This window comes from Rhinolophus sinicus, chromosome 18, assembly GCF_057876585.1.
Source record: "Rhinolophus sinicus isolate RSI-liver-muscle chromosome 18, RSI-T2T, whole genome shotgun sequence".
Taxonomy (NCBI): domain Eukaryota; kingdom Metazoa; phylum Chordata; class Mammalia; order Chiroptera; family Rhinolophidae; genus Rhinolophus; species Rhinolophus sinicus.
The window spans coordinates 85028837-85053183 of NC_142518.1; the positions used below are offsets into that span (position 1 = coordinate 85028837).

The 24347-nt window shown below is 36.7% G+C and overlaps 1 protein-coding gene across 16 annotated transcripts in view; it reads right to left on the bottom strand.

Annotated features, from left to right (window-relative positions):
- THOC2 (THO complex subunit 2) overlaps positions 1 to 24347 on the bottom strand; it is a 154867-nt gene that overhangs the window by 108798 nt on the left and 21722 nt on the right. For all 16 annotated transcript variants that reach the window (XR_012493508.2, XR_016019991.1, XR_012493507.2 and 13 more), the window contains 4 exons: positions 11945 to 12003; positions 7273 to 7364; positions 4939 to 4990; positions 776 to 846 (listed from right to left, as the gene is read on the bottom strand). Coding sequence is in view for 13 of the 16 variants with exons in the window: in XM_088795058.1 (XP_088651184.1) it covers positions 776 to 846; positions 4939 to 4990; positions 7273 to 7364; positions 11945 to 12003 (274 nt within the window). In the remaining 3 variants the exon portion in view is untranslated. The remainder of the gene's footprint in view (positions 1 to 775; positions 847 to 4938; positions 4991 to 7272; positions 7365 to 11944; positions 12004 to 24347) is intronic.

Below are 24347 nucleotides of genomic sequence, written 5' to 3' on the forward strand. Positions count from 1 at the left end.
TGCACCTACCTAATAACATCACATTATGTATACCAACTTATAATTTTTAAAAACAGTAGGAACTTCAACAAAAATGATGACTCTCCCAATACTGAAAAGTATAACATATAGCTCTTTTTAAAAAAAACTCGCTTAAAAAGTATATGCATGCTGTACACGACCTACAAATGAGAAGAATACAGATGAAATTCTGATTAAAACTGAGTCTGTCGAATGAACTTCTTTAAGATAATACAGCACTTAAATCTTCTTTGGTTTCTACTGTTTAAGTCAAATGAATTCTAGTACAACAAAGACAAGGACATTCTTCAGGTCTGAGTAATGGCATTTCTCCTTGGTTCTAAATTTAGGAACATAAAATGGTTTACTAGACAATGATTATAACAAGTTCTAGAATTTATTATTTTTAAACTACCTCCATTCTTTTTCTCCTTTCCTAATAAAGAATTTATGAAAATTTGTTTAGTTTAAAAGCTGTTCACATCATTTCTACTCACTTGATAGATGCTTACCTTTTAGTTAGAAACTTACTAGATCAGGATTACCACCAAAGGTTTTATATGCATAGATAGTTTAAGTGATATGGTAGCATGCCGATTTCATAGAAATAATTATCATGTTTAATTTTACAAAGCATTCTATTTCAAAACCCAAATCTCACCTTATAATGAATAGTCAACTGAATGTCAATATCCTTCTCCATTAACATGATTAACTGTGATTACAACTGTTCAATGTAAAAATTTAGAAAGGAAAAGTATGTTTTAAAACTTACCAAACACGCTAATACCAATTGTGTAAAATAGTCTCTTTTGCTTTTTTCTTCTAAACAATTTGTCTCAATATCTATAATGACAAAGGAAAAAATGAAAGTTTGATTGATTTTTCTACTCTCTCCAGCGCTGTAATAAGATACTTATTTTCTTTAAAACTAGCTTATTTACAAATGCCTCATTCTGAATTGGGGGGAAAATTTAAAACTATGGTAAGTCTGAGCTGTCCTTTATATGCACATGTATGCTTGGCATTGATTTCTCCTGATACTGGAGACTGAACGTGTCACCAATGACATATCCATAAAATGGTGATTTGATTACAAAGAAGCTATGTGCTATGGCACTGGAAGCAACAAGGTTTCAAAAAAATATATTGTTTTCAGGAATGGAAACATTCAAGCAAAGTTTCAATGACCACATGTCAGAGATGCTGAAGAAGAGATTCCTTCCTTAAGTGGAAAGTTGAACTGGGTGACAAGAAAGACCTCTTCTAATACTAAAGATTCCATTACTCATGAAGATGAAACCCTTGACGGTGGCCACCTTGGTACCATGTACCATGTTCCAACCAGGCTACCTTGCCACCAACTCTATGAAAAGACAGTATTAAAAGATGTTTTTAACATCTTATTTTGAATTACAATTCCAGGTAGCAAACAAATTTATTCAAGATTTTTGTTTTTCTTCCTACTTAAATATTTAAAAAAAAAATTTGAGACCTCCTTGAGCTTCAGTAAATTATTCAGAAAATTTGTCAAGCAATTTTCTGATCTTAAGTACAGAGGAATAAAAGAATTACCTCTAAATGCCAAGCACCAAAAATTTCAACCAGGATTGGCAGGATTGATTACAAGGTTGATCTCAGGATCACTGCTTTAACTGATTATATGCTATTGTCCTATTTTTAAAGTCAACTCATAATTTAGAATGTGCTACGGAAAGAGGTACCAATTTTAGTAATGTAATAAAAATTGTCCTCAAAGGGTTCTAGGGTTCTCCCCAAAAAGATGCCCTACCACTGCTTTGCTTCAGTTTACCTTCTATTGCCATCACTGATAATCAAATGAGAAGGACAATTATCTACATTTTCCTGGCCCTTCTCCACTTTCCCTTCTTGGACAGTGCCATTTCCCAATATCCTGGTCACTGTAGCTGAGCACACAGTCAGCTCAAGTGTATTAAAGGAATTTCAGGTGTAATTTACGCTATGTAAATTGCAGTCAAATCTCAATCTCTCAATAAGATTTTTAATCCGTGTATGTCTCATCAATCCCTTCCAGGAACTCCTAGTTGTCACCCATTATCTGGTCTTCTAGACCCTCCTCAGCCTAGAACTTCAAGGGTACTAATCTTGAGGGATCGGGACTAAACTGGGCCCCTTCTTTTATCCAACATATATCTACCGTCCAAGGCCCTAAAGTCCCTCAGATCTCTCCCCAAAGTTCCTAAAATCAGAGCACCTGGGTAGCAGGTTCATCCTCTTCAAGTCAAGTCTGCTCTCCTCTTAGCCATCTAACCTGATTAAGATACCATTCTCTGGGTTCTAACCATGTTAGGAAATACTTTATAAGGACCTCAGTAAATTTCTTAGCTGAGCTATCTCAACAATCAATACAGAATTCTTAGTATCCCAATTATGTTTTCCCTGTTTTCTTAATCCTTTTTTGTCCTAACTCATGAAACCATTTTAATAAATTCATTAATTATCCCTGTCTCTTCAACCTTAAATCAGTACCTAATAAGTTCTCTTTAAGTTCCCCTATGGTTTCACTAAAAAGCCCTCAGCCATTTGCAACTCTAGGTCCCAGTTGCACCAATGATCTACCCGAGCTCAGAGGTCCCATTAGCACATCAAGTTATATCAGACTCCCCCTTTAAGGTTAATATAGATCTCAGGCCCCCTCACCCGTACATGATTGTAAGGGTGTCATTTTCTTTTAAAGAAAATTGTTATCTTAACTAGGAAGGTGCAGCACTCATTTGTCACATAACTGTTAAAATATTATTAAAACAACATGATGTAGTAAAAAGATCTGGAACCAAAAAGCCTCAGGTTCAAATCCTGCTTTACTGGCTATGTGGCTTTAAAAAAAAAATCACTTCTCTGAGCTTCAATTTTCTGATCTATACATCTACCTTACACAAGTTGCTGTGAGGATTAAAACGAAATTGAATGTTTAATACAATGCCTAGAACAGAAAGTGCTCCAAATATGGTACCTATTTTATTATTACTATTATCATCACTGTTGTCATTATTATCACCATCATCGTTATTATTAGAGATAGCTCATGTTCTTACTCCTATTCCCCTACCTTGATCTGGGGTCACCCTTGGATCATGTTTTTTCTGCCAAGGGTGGGGGTGGGTGAGTGAGGGGGCAGGTGAGGGAAATTCTCTTTCCAAGTGTGCCGTCCTAATGTTGCTTGTAAAAATGGGCTGGATAGGCTAAAAGAAATTTCCCAAGAGCAACCAAACATCATCTTCATGAATTCATGTTACTAGTAAAAAGCAATGACTTGTAACAATAATTCATATTACTAAATAACTATGAAGGGAACTATATCCTAATAAAACAAGTCAATAAAGAAATTACTGGAGCTTACTAGTAAGCTGATAATTAATGATTACCCCAAAAAGACATAAAATATACTTTTGACACTATCAAGAAATAACAGCTTCCACAAAATGTTACTTACAAATCATTTTCAGTCTTAAAATTTACAGTAAAAACAATTTTTTCAATTGAAACTGTTTCATGTTAATTTGTAATGTAATGTAATATCTGTAGTGCCTGCCTTAAAAATTAAGCTTAAAGGGGTTTATTTGTTGTTGGCATAAATCAATCAATCCAATAGATAGCACAAACATATACTTTATCATCCAAACCAAGACAGTTTTAAGACTGAAAGAAGACACTACTAATAATTATGCCACGGAAAACAAAACAAGACTGGGACATATGGTCATCCCACGAACAGTCTCTTCTTTTCATTTCTCACTCACAGTTTATATACATTCTGACCTGTTCCTAACATTATTACTGTTATGACATCTTAAACATCCTGAAGGATCAAGCATCAGGCATTTGGATTTGTTGAGATCGAATTCCAAACTCTCAGTAAGACATTTAAGTAACCCATCTAATTCTAGGAATTAAGATTAATGAGCTAAAGTAATTCATTCCAACTTGACAAACTCTGAGGTTAAGTCTTATTTTAAAGTGAATATTGTGATAGCTGGCCATGTGTTTTTTTTCTTTTTTTAATTAATTAAATTTATTGGGGTGACACTGAGTAGTAAAATTATATAGGGTTCAAGTGTACAATTCTATAATACATCATCTATGTATTGCATTGTGTGTTCACCACCGAGAGTTTGTTCTCTTTCCATCACCATATATTTGATGTGTTTTCTATTAGATCAAAGTTATAGAAAGCATAAGACTGATGGGGAAAACTGTGCTCAAAGTTAATTAACATTTCAGATGTAAAATCAGAGAAATTTGTAATATACATTATTTTTTAAAATCCATGCTTCCCATGGAGGGACACTACCTTTGGCTCTAAGTCAAAGAAATATTCCTTTTTTATCTTGCAAGAATTCTTATTTACTCTGGACAAATAGAGAAGTTGTTATTTCCAAAGCTGGATTCTCATCCTCAAAACAAAAGTACTTTTGATTACTCTGGCTCTTCTTGCTCTTTCTAAAATTAAGAATAATCAGAAGAGTAAAATAGTAAGTATCTTTTGAGTGTCCTAAATTTGAGATTTTGACATTCATTGATAACCTGCATTGAATAAGATTAATTATGTGGTTACTAAAATCTGAATAATTCAGACTAACTTAACTTCAAAAACGACTTCTTTACTTGAAATGACTTAATTTAGCTCAATTTTATAAAGGTACATTCTTAAAAACACAAACTATTTGAACTATAAACTAAAACTATCTAAAGCTGGTTTATAAACAGTGATTATACTCATATTTTACTTGCAATACTATATTCTCTATAAAGTAAAAAAACATATATGCCAGATTTGTAGAAATATTTGTATATTTGTAGAATCTTTAGTTTGAAAGGAAATATTTTATTTAACACAGTAAGTACCATTAATTTACCACAGCACTTTTTATGGTAAAATAAAGGCTTAATACTTACCTAATATGCAGAATACATCAGCAAGAATGGAGGGCATATCCTCACGAAATTCCTAATTTTAAAAACATAATTATTCATAGTAAATACTAGAATAGCACAGTACAAAGTATTATGGCTTCAGAAAAACACTCTTCAGTAAAACCTAAAAACTAACAAAACCTCAAAACCACTATGCTGACAAATAAAATTATTCAAGTTTTATAATATAGAGAAAATAAAAAGAGGAAGACAATGATTGGGAAAAAATGTTTAAATGTCTACCACGAAATAACTTGATTTAAAAAAAACAGAAACCTAAACAAGCTTCTCAGGAAATATTAAGACCACAAATGAGTAACATTTTTCCAATGAAGCTTCATGTTAGAAACCACTGGAATTTGAAGTACCTCTCGCCTACTTAAAGCAAGACTGTTAAAAGGGTACATTTTTCATCCAAAACTTTAAATGTTGTGCTCATGCCTGAGCCAACACTGATTTATGCAAAAATCACAGTGGTATCAGAAGAACAGAAATCTAAAAATTACAAAAACAATTACAAGCTGTTGTTCCATAATTCAAGATTCTCTGAAGATAAAATTAACTACCAAAAATCTATCTTTATTTTCCTTATGCACTGATGTCTGTAGCCTTTGAAGAAACTGACCCAAAATTCTCCCCTCATTTCTGGATGAAAATTTCAGCACTTCCCACTCCCATACCCAATTTTAGAGCCATTTTTCATTAGTAAGGATCATAGTTCAAAAATTGCAGTTAGTTTGCTGGTACTATAGCAACCCTAAAATTAGTCTATTTTCAGAGACTAAAGGAAAGAAATTTAATTCTAAAGAACAAACTGGCATCTATAAGAGATATGCAAAATATGCTTCTGTGGGTAAGATATGGGATAGTGTAATATGAGACTATGATAAATCCATGACAAAGATAATCCAGCTGCAGAATATGAATATATATGAGTATATCACTAAGGACTCAAAGGAAAGAGGAAGGTAAGTAAAAACCAAATACACATTAAGTTCATTTGGACTATTCATTTTCAACAAATTGGAAAGTATTAGACTCAGATTCTATAACCACATTAAACTCTACATCAATGCACACTTTACAGAATGAAATAACCTTAATTGTCAACCAGATTTCAGTCTCAAGTTTCTTAATGGCTATGAATTCTGGCTATGTCTACTTGAGTGCAAGTACTCAGGCTACTTGAAAATCAGCAATAAAAGAGCAAGACAAGAGTTTTCAAACATGGAATATTAGTTGTTTAAGAAACAGACTACCCCAACATGACTAATGCTGCTGTTATCAGATAAAGACAGTTTAGGGATAAAAGAGAAACTCGTATTAAACCCCTACTGCTCAAATACATTGCAATATGGGGAGGGGGGATAACAATAGCTAAACATAGTCGTTCTTTAAGACTATCCTCAGAAAAGCACAAAAATCATACAAAGGAGATTACCTACCCTAACAGAAAAAAGCTACAGAATCTTAAAGTAGCACAAGGGAAATTTGCACCAATACCAGGAAGCTCCAGGTCCCACATCTGTAATACTTATTATGAAAGCTATTCTCAACTGGGCAGATAATGTTATTTACATGAGTTTAAAATCCAGCCTAATAATAATAGAATGATACACCACTTGTAAAAACTCAGACTTAACTACTGGTTTACAATAAACACCCTTCACACCCTTACAATTTGAGAGTTCATCTTTCAATTCATATAACAAACCACCATGAAAAGTATCTGATCTGAATCTAACTTAAATTCTCTAATAAATAAAAGAGTAAAGCAGAATAACCACTTAAAGGTTAGGGAAAAAACTCTACGTACTTAATATTTTCTAAAACAACCAGCCAACACATAAAAATTGGCATCAAGTGAACGTTAGAGCTATGCAATCTCAATTTAAAATAATGTAATAATCAATTTAAAAATTATTTTCTAAACATAACCACAAACAAAAGAAAATGCCTTGATATGCTGCTATATTGAGAGAAAAATACTCTAGCCAAAATACTTTTATAGTAGCATTTTTAATTAACTATACCTTCATTTTATTACAATGCAGGTTTTGCCCTCCCAACTTACCTAATATTTTCTGCTTTACTTACAACCAGACAAAAAGATTAAAATATCTTTATTTCTGTCTAGCAACAATGGCTTACCAATATTGCCTTAAAACATTCACTATTATAATTTAAAATAAAATGAAATGCAAGTTATACACATCAGGGATCTTTGTATCAAAGGCAAAAAGAAATATGTAACAATTATTAAATTAAAAAACACATATATACATACATACACACACATATATGTAAAATACTTACACTAATGTCATTAAGAACATTAGATGCCTGTTCATGCTTTAGATTTCCTTTAATGACGTGGTATGATAACTCATAGAGAGCTTGCTGGAAATCTGTTGAACATAAAAGAGAGTGTAAGGACGCAGTATCCTGAACATGAAAGGTAGATCCTCTGGGGAAGATCTATATATTTCCTACTTCTCGGAATTATTATAAACATCAATAACAACAAGAAAAATATACTTCTAATGCTTTATTTTAGCAGATATTTTCCTTTTATGTTCACAAAAACAAAACTAAGAGTAAGAAAAAAGTTCACCTTGACTCCACTACTACTTATTGCTTGAGCATTTCCTTCCAATCTTTTCCTGTATTTTACACATTTGCATTCATAGCACACATCATTTGGTATTCTGATTCCCCCACACTTTTTTTTTTTTTTTAAAGATTTTATTGGGGAAGGGGAACAGGACTTTATTGGGGAACAATGGTCAAATTGTTGTCCTTTCAATCTTAGTTGTGGAGGGTTCTGTTCAGCTTCAAGTTGTTGTTCTTTCAGTCTTAGTTGTGGAGGGCGCAGCTCAGCTCCAAGTCCAGTTGCCATTGCTAGTTGCAAGGGGCACAGCCCACCATCCCTTGCGGGAGTCGAACGGGAGGCAGCTCAGCTCAAGGTGCCGTGTTCAATTTTCTTTTTCTTTTTCTTTTTTTTTTAGTTGCAGGGGGTGCTGCCCACCATCCCTGCGGGAGTCGAGGAATTGAACTGGCAACCTTGTGGTTGAGAGCCCGCGCTCCAACCAACAACTGAGCCATCCGGGAGGCAGCTCAGCTCAAGGTGCCGTGTTCAATTTTAGTTGCAGGGGGCAGAGCCCACCATCCCTTGCGGGACTCGAGGAATTGAACTGGCAACCTTGTGGTTGAGAGCCCACTGGCCCATGTGGGAATCGAACCGGCAGCCTTCGGAGTTAGGAGCACAGAGCTCTAACCGCCTGAGCCACCGGGCCGCCCCCCCCCCCACACACACACACACACACACTTTTAAAAGCATGTTCTCATGCTACCAAAGTCCCCAAAGTTATTTGCAGTGACTGCACAGAACTCCAGCAAATGGTCATAGACATAAACTAAATGAACCATTCCTCTCACAAGCAGATTGCATAGGTTTTCCTAAATATATTCAAATTATAGTCAATTCAATATCAGGGCTACATTGACAACAGGTAAGGCATAGCAGTAAAAATAAAAATCAAATTTTATCCTACCATCAGAGAAATTTCTCCTAGAATCTAAATCTCTTTTCTCCTCTATTTCCATCAGAATGCAAACAAAAATTGCATACATACATATATGAAACGGCAGTTCTATGAAAACATGAGAGTCAACCAGAAGCAGTCGCATTCACTATCAATTAGCATAAACCCCTTTCCTAGAGAAGGAATTTTTTTTTTGGGGGGGGGGAATTAATGGTTAAATGAACACTTCCTCCCAGCCACCTTCTTCTTTAGTCCCATACACTAAAAACTCTACTTCCTTCCTCTCATTAAAAGTAGGAAAACAAGTAGTTCTTAAAATATTAATGTAAAATAAAATCAATTTATAATCTCCTTTTGAGGGAAACCAAAAATGTTTCAGGGCAAAATAGCAAGTAAAAAATAAAACATTTTTTTTTAAATGTTTTTGTGACTAATAGTCACAAAAAAGGAACATAATAGAAATCAAAACTTATATCAATCCTCCTTTAAACAATGAAAACAGTATTTTACAATGAAATAAATTTATCCCATTATTTGCTAAAGAGATATAGCCAGATTATTCCAATTCCTTGTGAAGTATTTAAATATATTTACCTTCTATTATATATGTTCGACCTTTTTCACAAATATGTCTTCATTATGCTTATAATAAGCTATATAAAAGCTAAAATGCAAATCTAATTGCAAAGCTAAAATAAAAGCTTTCTACTTATTAGTATGGTAGGAATATGCTTTCAATTTCTATTAATAAAATGTTTTTTATAATAAGTAATACTTAAAGTTATTTAGATAACTAAGATTTTTTTTAAAAATGCACTCACTCTTAGAAGGACAAAAGGGCTGAGCATAAACTAAATTCCCATAAGAATATAGGCTCTGGGGCGGCCGGATAGCTCAGTTGGTTAGAGAGCTAGCTCTTAGCAACAAGGTTGCCGGTTCGATTCCCACACAGGCCAGGGAACTAGTTTTCAATCCCACAACTAGATTGAAAACAACAGCTTGAGCTTGGAGCTGAGCCACCGGTGGGTGGCCAGTTGGCTCAGTGGTTAGTGTGTGGTGCTCATAACACCAAGGTCGCCAGGTTCAAGTCCCACCTGAGCCAGTGAGCTGCGCCTCCACTAGATTGAAAAAATGACTTGACTTGAAGCTGAGCTGCACCCCCCACAACCAGATTGAAAAACTATGACTTGATATCCTGGAAAAACACACTGTTCCCCAATATTCCCCCAATTAAAAAAAAAAAAGAAGCAGCAGCAGCTGAGGGAATTCTAATCATAATCACAGGAGGAGATTAAAATAGAGAACAAATGGCCCAGGTCATTTTACTGATACTAAGTGACATAAAACCATCATAATGTAATTCACAAAGTAGCAAAAATAGTCCCCAATTCACATGTTATTTAAATGCCCATTTAAGTGGTTAGGTAACAGTAAGTGGTGCCTTAAGACTACTAGGCTAGCCCTACAAAATCCTTTAAAATTTATACTACAGTTAAAAAACTGTATTTACAATTGGGAGGAAAACTTGCAACCCTTATAATTACACACAAAAATAAATAAAAGATTTTAACTTAATGCTAACATTTCAGAAAAAGCAGTTTTAAGAATAGCCACAAGTAAAAGAGACTTTTAGAGATTCTTAGGTTCATTGTAGGATTTGAACATTGAAGACATCAGTTTTTGATTATGTCAAATATCACTGACTACTCATGTTTATCAGCCATCATTACAATGTTATTTTATTGGGGGGGAAGAGGCTTACAAAAAACAAGGTGAAGTAGTGTGCAAAGGAAAACTACCTGCCTAAAATGATATCAATTCAAGACAAGGGCATAAAGGGCAAGGACTGAGGGAACACTACCCAAACACAATCCCCCTTAGATAGAACAAAGGAAATTTTGAAGAAATACCATTCACTTTCCTGCATGGACTACTACCAACTAGTGTGCTCAAACCAAAGCTTGATTGTTGGCAGGTATCAGCCAAACAGTATACGTGCTGGGGAAGCAGGCCAAGGGCAAGCCAGAAAGCACCAGCAATTCAGCCAATGAGACCATACTCATAACTATTTTTTATTTCCAACATGGATCAGAACAACCGTGCAAATTAACAATAATCTGATAGTTATTAAAGATCCACACAGCCCCCATTTAAAACTAAGAGTAATCAGCCTGTCTTAGGCTATAATATTTATAGTCTTTCTGAGAATTCTCTTTATCCATTTATGGTTTCAACTGCAAACAAGATCAAAGTTAACTAAGAAGTTAACAATTTGTTTTAAACATAGGGAAGAAAAAAATTAAGTATCCAGTGCTTTTAGAGTCTTTTTTTTTATTTTCTTACACTTCTGGCAGTCAAGTGCTTATTCAAAAAAGAAGGCATTATATCAACCAGAAATCTTTATGAATGGTAATGCAATTTTATAAGCAGGATGAATTGGAAAATAACTCTGGGGACTCAGGCTAGGAATGCTAAGTCTTAAAACAGGTCTTACCCAAATGACAGGAAAAAAATGGCTCATTCATTTGTTATAAAATTGCTTTCCACTCCAAAAAGCAAATTTTCTTTTAAAAGTATATACTCTCATATTAAGAAATATTTAACTTTTGATAAAACAAAAGTAAACTTACCAACAAAAATATTCTGTTCTGAATATTCTATTCACATAATTTAAATAGATACAATAAATTTTATCTAATAAGTTTTGGTTTAAAATAGAACTGGTTATGAATTACCTTTTCCAGATCAAAAAAAATATGTTATGGGTTCTACCAATGAAAGCTATGTATAAAAACGCTTTAAACTTACTAGACATAATTGCTTTTGTTTTTCCCCTCTTTTTCTAAATCCATATGCCTAGTTTTAAATTAATGAATATTAAATAGTAACATCCTTCAAAATTAAAATAACTGCAAATTTATATCCTGCTTAATTATATAACATTTTACTTAATAAACTATATTTGTGATATGCAGTAAACTCCTTTTGCTTTTAATGTTTTCCATGACAACTTCCTTTGATAAGATCCCGAGGTAACCAGCTTTAGTAAAAAATACTGAACCTCAGTTTCTGGAAATTTCCTAGTGTAACTAAGATCACAATAGTTTTTCTTTCAATGCTAGCTTTTCTCTTCTGTTTATGATAACTAGCCTGAGTAATTTTTAATACAGCTAGCAACTGCAGAATATACCATGTCACAATTATTAAAACCATGCAATATCATATGACTACTATGCAGGTCAAATAACATCCTTATACAAAAATATAGTCTTACTATAACTATAGTTTTAACCTTAATTGTAATATATTCATATAAAAGCTTTATATAATGTGAACTATCTTATACCTTTTGTTTTCATTCGTAACAATTTGATGGAAAACAGGATATTTATTAATTTTGACCAAGCCAAAAATAATAGCTTTGATACTTTTAAAAGTCTTACCTCTATAAGTCGAACTATCATGACTTTTATTTTCACTGAGGATCCGGCATAAATGCAAACTAGAATAAAACAGAAATTGTCTGCATTAATTTCAAATCCCAACATAGATGATCCTTACAGAGCAAATTATATCAACTAAAAATATTTGGCAACGTATCAGATATTTAAATCCATTAGTTTATAATGAGAATAAAATAAACCTAAAAATCCTAAAAAATCCTAATTTGTCAGAACTGGAGGATGCTAGTGAAACAATTTATGATTTTGAAAACTGGTAAAAGAATAAAAAATCAAGCACTTATTCTGCCTTCATACAGGAAGCAACAGTTGATAAGAAATGTCTCTGTATTGAAGTATTTCAGCTAATAAATAATGAAGGAATGATAGAGTTACATCATCATTTTAAGATTCCTAATAAAGATCTAGGCATCTATCAATGACTATTCACATCACAAGAAGAGACAATGTGACATTATGTGCCGCCTGATCCTGATGAAAGACTACACTACCCACCTATGAAGTTGTCAAAAAAATTAAAAGGCATGAACCTAAATTCAGCATAACTCTACAGGTCAATGACTCAGTCTCTTCAACAAACATATATTGCTATGACAAATAAAAGATGATGGGGGATCCTCAGAGTAAAAAAGGCATAAGAGAGATAGCAATCACAGTGCATGAATCCTTACTTGGATCCTGTTTCAAGCAAGTATTTTAAAAATTAATGTGAGTTCATTTTTATTATGAGTCAATTGGAATATTTTATAAAGACTCCATCTTTAAGAGGTAGATCCTGAAATATTTAGAGATAAAGTGATATTTAGTTCAATAAAATGGGGAAATGAGTAAGGTTATAGATGAAACAGGATTGGCCAGCAGTTGACAACCATAGAAGCTACTTGATGATTTCATTGAGGCTATTATACCATTCTACTTTCTCATCTGAGATTTTTTCCCAATAATAAAGTTTAAAAACAAAACATTGAATTTTTTCAACAAATTGAAAAAAATACTTGTATTTTGAATACTTCCTCATTAGATTAACTTAAATACAGCTAAGAAGAATAGATATACAGGCTACAGTGAAAACAGGTATGCCCACTTGCAACTCCAGAAAGGAGAGAGAATGGGGCAAAATCAATATCAGAAGAAATAATAACCAAGAATTCAGTTTTCCAGAACTGAAATGAAATCCACATCTGGGCACATTACAGTAAAGCTACAGAAAACCAAAGATAAAATCATTTAAGCAACTAAGAAAAGAAAAGACAATATTATCTTCATGACTTCTCAACAGAACAGTGAGTGCCAGAAAGAGCTGAAAGATACATGCAAGGTGCTAAAACAAAGTATCTGCCAACCTAGAATTCTATGTCCAAAAAACAGAATTCCAAGAAAAGGCAAAATAAGGACTAAACTTCAAACAATAACTGAGTTCATACAATAAAAAAAAAACACTTAAGGACATTCTTTAGGCAGGATAAAAATGATTCTGAATAGAACCTTAGAGTTGCAGCAAGAAATGATAAAGGAAAAAGAGGTTAAGTGTATGTGATATGGACCAAATGAAAGAGCCTCCCCACCCCAATCCCCACTATAGGGATTTTAAGTCTCCTTTTCCCTAGTTTCTTAGCTCCCTAGCCCCTGGTCCTAATCACTTTTCAAAACAGTTTCCTAATCTTAAAAATTGTTCCTAGCCTGAACCACAGAATGTTTCCTGCCCCCTGCTCCAGAAACTTGTGATTTATGCTTGTTGATTGTAATCACCGTGGCCCAGAATTCTTTCTAGGCCAGCTCCTGGATGAATAACGCCACCTGAATGACAGGTTAAACCAGAGGAAAAAGCCACAGGCTCCATGAAGCTAAACGGACTTTCTATCACATAGTCACCCTGCATCAGTAGCTTTGAGTCCTGCTTCTTGGGCCAACATTTTTAAATCTATTAACCAAAATCTATCTCTCCTCATCTAGGGGCTATCAGGATACAAATGATGCCCCAGCAAGGCTTCCAGTACACCAACCAAGGAGGCCAACACAGTCTTCCAGGTTGATCTCGAGACCTCTTCCTCTCATATAAGATCAGATAGGGCGAGAGTTCTGTGAATCCCCAATAGGTAGAGACAACGACTACATTCAGCAGGAAGCAGAAACAGAAGAAGAGACCTCCTGTTCCTCAACTTCCCATAGATATTTATTGGGATCATGCCTCTCAGGGGGAAATAAGGCAGGCAGTTAGTAGCAGGAATTGGGTCTCCAAACATTCCTGCACATCCGATATAACCTACGAATTGCAACCGCCCAGAAACCTCACCTCCACACCCAAACTTTTCCTTTATTTACTATAACCATCAACCACTGTAAGGAAGCTGAAGGTTACAAATATTGGACTAGATTAGACCAGTCACTCACACCTAAGTAGTAACGGCTACAATGACCTTCATTTCACCCTAGCCTCATTATACCATCACTGTAATATCATACATATGCCCGGAAGTTCATTAGTATCATTTTAACAGACTGAACTCTGGGAAAGAACATGCATAATCTGAACAAATGAGGTAATAGTCTCCTGTCAATCCTAAGTGCCAATCAAGAGACCCCCACACCCAGAGAGGAGTAACCCATTCTAGAAGAGAAGGAAATAATAATTGCAAGTCCTCGTCAGTTGGCGCCTTATAAGCCACTATGTTGCTCAGGCCCATTCCTATCCCTTTGGAGTGTAGTTTTGCTTCTAATAAGCTGCTCTTTCACCACTGCCTTTTGGTGTCCCACTCAATTCTTTGTTCAGGATACAAAGAACCTGGACACCACGCTGAGAGGAGTCCATGCCCCACTAACATATGGGTAACTCTAAATGAATATTAACTGAATAATAATAGTGTCTTGAGGTATTTAAACATACATAGCATTAAACATATAGATACATAAGTGGAAAAATAATATTAAAATATATCAAGATTAATGTGGATTTATCTCAAATACACAAATTTAGTTCAAATTAATTCACCACATTAAACTGATTTTTTAAAAATCAGACTATAGTTCAATAGATGCATAAAAGACATTTGACAATATTCAATATCCATTACTATTTTTTTATTGGGGGAGGGGAACAGGACTTTTTATTGGGGAACAGTGTATACTTCCAGGACTTTTTTTTTTTCCAAATCAAGTTGTCCTATCAATCTTAGTTGTGGAGGGTGCCATTCAGCTTCAAGTTGTTGTCCTTTCAGTCTTAGTTATGGTGGGCGCAGCTCAGCTCCACGTCCAGTTGCCGTTGCTAGTTGCAGGGGGCACAGCCCACCATCCCTTGCGGGAGTCGAACCGGCAACCTTGTGGTTGAGAGGACGCGCTCCAACCAACTGAGCCATCCGGGAGCTCAGCGGCAGCTCAGCTCAAGGGGCCGTGTTCAATCTTAGTTGCAGGGGGCGGAGACCACCAACCCTTGCAGGACTCGAGGAGTTGAACCAGCAATATTGTGGTTGAGAGCCCACTGGCCCATGTGGGAATCGAACCGGCAGCCTTTGGAGTTAGGAGCACGGAGCTCTAACCGCCTGAGCCACAGGGCCAGCCCCATTACTATTTTTTTAAAGACTCTTAGAAAAATAGGAATAGAAGAGAACTTACAATGTGAAAGCAGCAGTTCTGATACTATGGTTCACAGACCCTTGATTCCCCAAGACACTTTCTGGAGTTCTACAAGGTCAGAACTCTATTTGTAATAATACTAAGACTTTATTTCCCTTTTTTTGCCATATTGACATTTGCACTAATAGTTCAAAAACAAAGGAAGATAAGACTGCTGGAATCTTAGCATGTATCAAGGCAAAAACACAAAACTGTCTCATTGAATTCTTCATGATCAAGAAATTGAAGGAAAGAGGGGCCGCCTGGTGGCTCAGGTGGTTGGAGTTCAGTGCTCCTTATGCCGAAGGCTGCCGGTTCGATTCCCACATGGGCCAGTGGGCTCTCAACCACAATATTGCTGGTTCAACTCCTCGAGTCCTGCAAGGGTTGGTGGTCTCCGCCCCCTGCAACTAAGATTGAACACGGCCCCTTGAGCTGAGCTGCCGCTGAGCTCCCGGATGGCTCAGTTGGTTGGAGCGCGTCCTCTCAACCACAAGGTTGCCGGTTCGACTCCCGCAAGGGATGGTGGGCTGTGCCCCCTGCAACTAGCAACGGCAACTGGACCTGGAGCTGAGCTGCGCCCTCCACAACTAAGACTGAAAGGACAACAACTTGACGTGGAAAAAGTCCTGGAAGTACACACTGTTCCCCAGTAAAGTCCTGTACCCCTCCCCCAATAAAATCTAAGGGGAAAAAAAAAGAAATTGAAGGAAAGAATAAAGCCAGTCTCATGTAAGATGTCACCATACAGTTTCATTGTATTTTTCATGACTGTTCATAAGCAAAAGCCAGTTTCACTTAGGAATGTCCTCGATGGGAGTGACATCAGCAAGATGGCAGCATAGGAAGCCCCAGGCCTTCCTTCCTCCCATAGAAACACCCATTCAACAACAATACTTGTACACATACCAATTCCCTTTATGGGAAATTCAGAAACCAGTTAAGGGGCTCCTGAACTCAAGGCAAGCACTAAACCAGCTGCATTACAGCGGGTAGGAAAATTCATGACACCCTTTCACCATAGTCCCTCCTCCTGGCACAGCACCACACAATCGGAAGGAAACTCCCAGCTCCCAAATTCTCCCTGAGAAGTTAAAGAGAAGACTGGAATGTACATCTAACATTCTGACTTTGGGAGGGAGGCTTCCTGGGAGACTAGTTTCTTTCTCAAACATCTTGGAGCACAGACAGGACCTGGCATACTCTAGGTGGCTAAGGCCTGCTGAGAATAAAAAAGAGCAGGGTGGTGAGCTGCAGGTCCAGAGAACCAACAATACGGGAAACAGAGACCAACACAATACAGCTCAGCAACCTCTGCCTTGGGGAAAAAGAGAAGACTGGAGTGTGTCCAACATTCCAGCTTTGGGGGTGTGGCTGCCTGAGTGACTGGTTTCTGTCTAGCCTGACTTAGGGTGCTCACAGTACCTGGGGTACTCTAGCTTCCTGGGGACCAGTAAGAACAAAAAAGAGCTGGGTGGTGTGATGCTGCTTCAGAGGACCCATGGTACAACAGATAGACAAAAGAAAATATAAGAGAGTACAAGCTTCTGAAAAAAAGAAACTGGAAAATCTTTCTAATTTGGAATCAATGCACTGAAGTCCTGAGAAGACATATCTAGAGAAAACGTTTGAGAGGTGCCCAGAATCTATAACCAGGCTGATAAAGGCCTTTCCCTGTACTAACCTAATCCATAAAGACTAGGAGAGAAGAGTGTTTTTTCAAATGCAATGATACCAACACAAAATTAGAAGGAACATAAAGAAACAGAGAAAATGACCCAACAAAAGGAACAAACTAAGTCTCCAGAAACTGACTCTAAAGAATCAGAGGTACACGAATTATCTGAAAAGAATTTAAATTAACCATCATAAAGACACTGAACAAGCTCAGGAATTTGATGCATGAACAAAATGAGAATTTCAACCAAAGGATAGAAAATATAAAAAAAGAACCAAACAAATTTTGGAGCCAAAGAATGTAATAACTGAACTGAAAAATTCACTAGAAAGTTTCAACAGCATTATGCAAAACAATGAAACTGGACACTTATTTTACAGCATAATACAAATCTGAACTCAAAAAATGAATTAAGTACATAAACATAGGACATGAAACTGTAAAACTCTCTAGAAAAAAACATAGGGAGGAAGTTTCATGACATTGGTCTTACCAAGATTTCTTAGATATGACACCAAAAGCACAGCCTACTAACGCAAAAACAGGCAAGTGGGACATCAAACTAAAAATTGTGTGCACAGCAAAGGAAACAATGAACAGAATGAAAAGACTACCTGTGGAATTTGGAATAAAATATTTGCAAACCATGTATCTGAAAAGGGGTTAATAGTCATAATACCAGGTCTAACAATTAAGTTCACTAATTCATCCTAGAAAAAGTGCTATATACTTCATAGCTGAATATCACTATGGTCACCTTCAAACTACTCCCCTTGGGAAGCTATGCACCGACACCAGCGCCTATTCCACCCTTCAAATCAATTTTGGAACTCTTTTTCTGGAATGGCCATCAAAGCTGTCGTCGTATTACCCTTGATATCCTGAATGTCACCAAAATGTCTTCCTTTCTATATTTTCTTTATCTTCGGGTAAAGAAGGAAGTCATTGGGGGCCAGATCAGGTGAGTAGGAAGGGTGTTCCAATGCAGTTATTTGTTTACTGGTTAAAAACTCCCTCACAGACAGTGCCATGTGAGCTGATGCATTGTCGTGATGCAAGAGCCATGAATTATTGGCAAGAAGCTCAGGTTGTCTAACTTTTTCACATAGCCTTTTCAGTACTTCCAAATAGTAAACGTCCTTAACTGTTTGTCCAGTTGGTACAAATTCATAATGAATAATCCCTCTGATATCAAAAAAGTTTAGCAACATTGTTTTGACTCTTCATTTGGACAGACATAACTTTTTTTGGTCGTGGAGATTTCCATTGTGCGATTTGTTTCGGGGTCGTATTGGTACACCCATGTTTCACCACCAGTGATAACACGGCCCAAAACATTGTCTTGCCTCTCCAAAAGTTCTTGGCAAACTTCGACTCTCTTTTCCTTTTGTTCATCGGTGCACTCCTTCAAGACCACTTTTGCACACACCTTTCTCACGTCAAGATTTTCAGTTAAGATTTTCCTAACTGTTTCTCTATTGATGTTTACTTGGTCTACTATGCTTCTCACAGTCAGTCGACAATTTTGACGCACAATTCCATGGACTTTTGCAATGTTTTCATCAGTTCAGTTCTGCTCCATATTGGCCACCCTGACCTCTCTTCATCAGTGATGTGTTCTCTCCCCTCAGAAAAACGTTTAATCCATTTGTACACTGCCGTTTTCTTCATGGCATTATCCCCAGAAACTTGGACTAACATGTCCCTGATTTCACTTCCACTTTTGCAAAGTTTAACAAGAAATTTAACGTTTGTTCATTGCTCTAATTCAAGCTCATACATTCTTGCTATGACACACAGAAACACACAATAATAATGAACACGACTCAGCAAGATACTGCCACACGTCTACACAAACACAGCTGTAAGACACTGATATACCAAGGTTATGAAACCTTACTGAGCTGTTTGTACAGTGCTGCCAATGTAAGCGCATGGTGGCAAGTTCACGAACTGAATTGTCAGATCTCATATATAAGGAATATCTACAACTCAACAACCAAAATAACATAATAACCTGATTTAAAAACAGGCAAAAGACTTGAATAGACATTTCTCCAAAGGCATACAAATGGCCAATAGGCATATGAAAAGATGTGCAATGTCACTTATCAGAGAAATGCAAATCAAACCCACAAAGAGATATGACTCTATACATGTAAGGATGCATTATCAAAAAAACAAAAAAAAACAAAAGATTACATCGCAGAAATGGCGGCATGAGGTGAGCCTCTTAAAATCTCCCCTGCAATTTACAACAAATTGAACAGCTATGCCTAAGCCCTAGCCAGACCATCATCTCTAATGCGTCTTTTGGAGCAAAATGTGCCGGTCTTATTTTAAGACAAGGTATAGTATAATATAATATGATGTAATATAACATAATATAATACTGGGTATAATATAATATAATATAATATAATATAATATAATATAATATAATATAATATAATAAAGACTGGGAATATAATGTAATGTAATATAATATAACGTAATATAATATAATATAATACAATACAATACAATACAATACCGGCTATAATATAAGAACGGGTCTTATATTAATTTTTGCTCCAAAAGACACATTAGAGCTGATGGTCCAGCTAGGTCTTATTTTCAAGGAAACACGGTAATTCCACAGAGGACTCTCTGCATTGCAGACAGGCAAGACTAAGAGACCCACAACTGAAATAATCTAAAAGTGGGCAAATTGGGCGTGGAGGAAGGGAAGGGGGGACGAGGGAAGGGTGAAGTGTGGAGATGTGGCACCACCAACCACAGGATGCAGACTAGAGCTAGTATGTAGTAGCTCCAAGCTCCCTGCATTCTGGAGCTACCGCAGCCATGACACAGGGAAGAATTTGGACTGCTACTGCTCCCATTATGGCCCACAGTCCCGCCTGAGGGATCAGCATACACACAGCTGAACCCAATGCTCATAACCTCAGAGCTAAGACTGAGGGAAGAAGGGTGAGAACAGTGGTTCAAGCTCTCACTGCCAAGCAGAAGACAGAGGCATGGAGCTTAGATGACACCTCCCCACCGTCCCAGAGTGCGCCCCACCCCCAGCTTTCCAGTGCTAGAAGCTGAACAGTAGCAGTGTCAGATCAAAAGAACAGAATATTCACAGTTCTGAAAACTGTAGCCCTGCAGCCACGAACTCGAATCGAAGCCCAACTAGTTCCGGCAAAGGGGAAGGAGCCCTGGGTGCAGGACAGGCTGTAGTGGTGGTAATCGCCATTGCTCTGGGCCATCTCTCACAACCCGCCTCGCCCTGCCCCCAACTATCTGGGAAGATCCCTGCAGGGGTAAACAGAGCCCTTGAAATACACAGGCCCTGAATCTGGTGTGGGAAGAGCTTCAAAACTTCCGAAGATCTCCACATCCCCTAGAGGAGGCGGTGCCCTGAAACCCAGGTGGCCTGCTCACAGAGGAGAAGCCCACTTTCCATGGAGCCCCCCTGCCCCCACCACTGTGAGAAGCCAGAGCAGTGCAGAGAAAATATAACACTACAGCATGAGAGAGAATAAAAGCTGCAGTCAGAGAGAAAATAAAGCATTCTACCAACACCTACGGGAAAGCAAAAGAAAGACCTCTTCCTATACACCTTTTGCAGAAGCCACTCCTATAGATGCCTGGGAAGAGAAATAATAATTTATTAATTGCCATGAATAACCAAGGTAACCAGGCAGTTCAGAAAGAAAATGAAGTCTCCAGAAAATGAACGAAAGTGACAGAATTCAAGATTGCAGTTCTGAAAAAACTCGACAGGATGCAAGAAAACACATTTTAATGAAATCAGAAACACAATCAAAGAACAAAATGAACATTTTATTAAAGAGATTGAAACTTTAAAAAAGAACCAAATAGAATTTCTGGAGATTAAGAACTCAATAAAAGAAATGAAGAATGAAATAACCAGCTTAGGTAGTAGAGTTGACCAGATGGAGGAAAGAATCAGTGACATCGAAGATAGAAACCTGGAAATTACACACATGGAAGAAGAAAGAGACTTGAGACTTAAAAGAAATGAAAGAACTCTACAAGAACTTTCTGACTCCATCAGAAAGAGCAATATAAGAATAATGGGCATACCAGAATTAGAAGAAAGAGAGAAGGGAACAGAGAGTATATTCAAACAAATAGTCGATGAGAACTTCCCAAACTCGTGGGAAGAACTGGATCTTTGAACCCAAGAAGCAAATGTACCTCAATCCAAACAGGCCTTCTCCAAGGCACATTGTATTGAAGCTGTCAAAAATTAATGACAAAAAAAGAATCCTCAAGGCAGCCAGGGAAAAAAGAAGACAGTAACCCACAAAGGAAAGCCCACCGGATTATCATCAGACTTTTCAGCAGAAACTCTAGAAGCCAGAAGGGAGTGAAATCAAATATTCAAAGTATTGAAAGAGAGAAATTATGAGCCAAGAATAATATATCCAGCAAAGATATCATTCAGATATGAAGGAGGAATAAAGACCTTTACAGACATACGGAAGCTGAGGGAATTTTCTAACATACGACCCCGCACTATAAGAAATATTGAAGGAGAATATTTGACTTGAAATTTTAAAAAAGCAAAAGAATACAAATTCATGAGTAGTATTACGGACAGACAGAAGCAGGAAATGGCAAACCCTACACCAAATAAGACACTACACACGTAAACATAACATACAAGGTAAAGAAGGAAAACAAACCACTTTTTAAAAAAAGAGGAAAAAGACAAGTTGCTACTGCAGTGCAGAAACCAACTCACAGCCTAAATAGGGATAATTTGTAACAACAAAAACTTAAAAGGGGAGGACTGCCGGATGGCTCAGTTGGTTAGAGCATGAGTTCTCAACAACAATGTTGCGGGTTCAATTCCCGCATGGGACAGTGGGCTGCGCCCCGTGCAACTAAGATTGAAAATGGCGACTGGACTTGGAGCTGAGCTGCGCCCTCCACAATTAGATTAAAGGACAACGACTTGGAACTGATGGGCCCTGGAGAAATACACTGTTCCCCAATATTCCCCAATAGATTTTTTTTTAAAAAGGGGGAGGGGAGAGTAAAGCTCTGAACAGGCACAAGGGAATAGAGAAAGTAAGCGTGCTGAAGAAAATGGAACTCTATATATGAAACTTTCTTTTACATAAACTTAATGGTAACCACTCAAAAAAAATCCAAAACTGAAACATGTAACATAAAACAACAGAGGGAAAAATCATAGAATACCATCACACTGAAGTAACAGCAACAAAAAAGCAAAGGAACAATGGAGATACAATCCTACCAGAAAACCAAAGATAGAATGATAGGAAGTCCTCACATATCAATAATCACCCTAAATGTAAATGCACTGAACTCACCAATAAAAAGGCACAGAGTAGCAGATTGTAACACTCAATAATAAGAAAACAAACATCCCAATTTAAAAATGAGCAAAAGACCTTAACAAACACTTCATCAAAGAGGATATACAGATGCAAATAAGTATATGAAATGTCATTCCACATTACATATCAGGAAAATGCAAATTAAAACAACAATGAGATACCACCACACATCTATTAGAACACTGCCAACACCAAACGCAGGTCCTCCTGTGGCACAATAGGAGCTCTCATTCATTGGAACACAGTTTGGTAGTTTCTTACAAAACTAAATATTCTTGCCTTACAGTTCAGCAATCCCACTCCTTCATATTTCTCCAAAGGAGGTGAAAACATATCCACACAAAAACATGCACATGGATGTTTAGAGCAGCTTTATTCACAATTGTCAAAACTTAGAAGTAACCAAGATGGCCTTCAATAAGTGAATGGATAAACTGTTCTATCTACACAATGGAATGTTATGCAGCACTGAACAGAAATGAGCTCTCAAGCCATGAAAAGACATCAAAGAAACTTAAATGCATATTATTAAGGGAAAGATGTCAATCTGAAAAAGGCTACATAGAGTATGTTTGAAAGTATATGATGTTTTGGAAAAGGCAAAACTGGAAACAGTAAAAAGATCAGTGGTTGCCAGGGGTTGGGGGTAGGAGAAGGGATGAACAGGCAGAGCCAGAGGCTTTTTAGGACAGTGAAAATACTGTGTTAACATAGTGATGGATGCACATCATTATACACTTGTTCAAACCCAGAGAATGAAACGTACGTCACTAAGAGTGAAGCTAAAGGTAAACTATAAACTTTGGGTGATTATAATGTGTCAGTGTAGGTTCAATTGTAACAAATGCACCTCTGCTCTGGTGGGGAATGTCGATAATGGTGGAGGCTATGCGTGTGAGAGGGCAGGGGATAAATAAGAAATCTCTGTACCTTCCTGTCAATTTTTCTCTGAACCTAAAACTGATGTAAAAAACATAATTCTTATAAAAGAAAAACACAGAAAATAACAAGTGTTGGGAAGGATGTGAAGAAAGTGGAACCCTTGAACTCTGTTGGTGGGTCTGTAAAACGGTGCAGCTGCTATGAAAAACAGTCTGGAAGAAAAGGAAGGAAGGAAGGAAGGAAGGAAGGAAGGAAGGAAGGAAGGAAGGAAGGAAGGAAGGAAGGAAGGAAGGAAGGAAAATATATATATATGGTTGGTGCAAAAGTAATTGCGGTTTTTGCAATTATTAACCTTTTAAACCACAATTACTTTTGCACCAACCATATATATATATATATATATATGTATATGTATATGTATATGTATATGTATATGTATATATGTATGTATATGTATATGTATATATATATATATGTCATATGATCCAGCAATCCCACTTCTGGGTATTTACTCGAGAGTTAAAATCAGGATCTCAAAGAAGTTATTTGCACTCCCATGTTCATTGCAGCATTATTCACAATAGCCAAGAGGTAGAAATGACCCAAATGCCCAACCACAGATGAATGCAGAAAGAAAATGTGGCATACACATACAATGGAATATTATTCAGTCGTAAGAAGGAAATCCTGTCATACACTACAACATGGACAAACCCTGAGGACAGTATGCCAAGTGGTTAAGTCAGTCACAGAAGAATAAATACTACATGATTTCACTTACATGAGGTATCTAAAGTAGAATTTGGGTGGCTGCCAGGGGTTGGGGTAAAGAGAA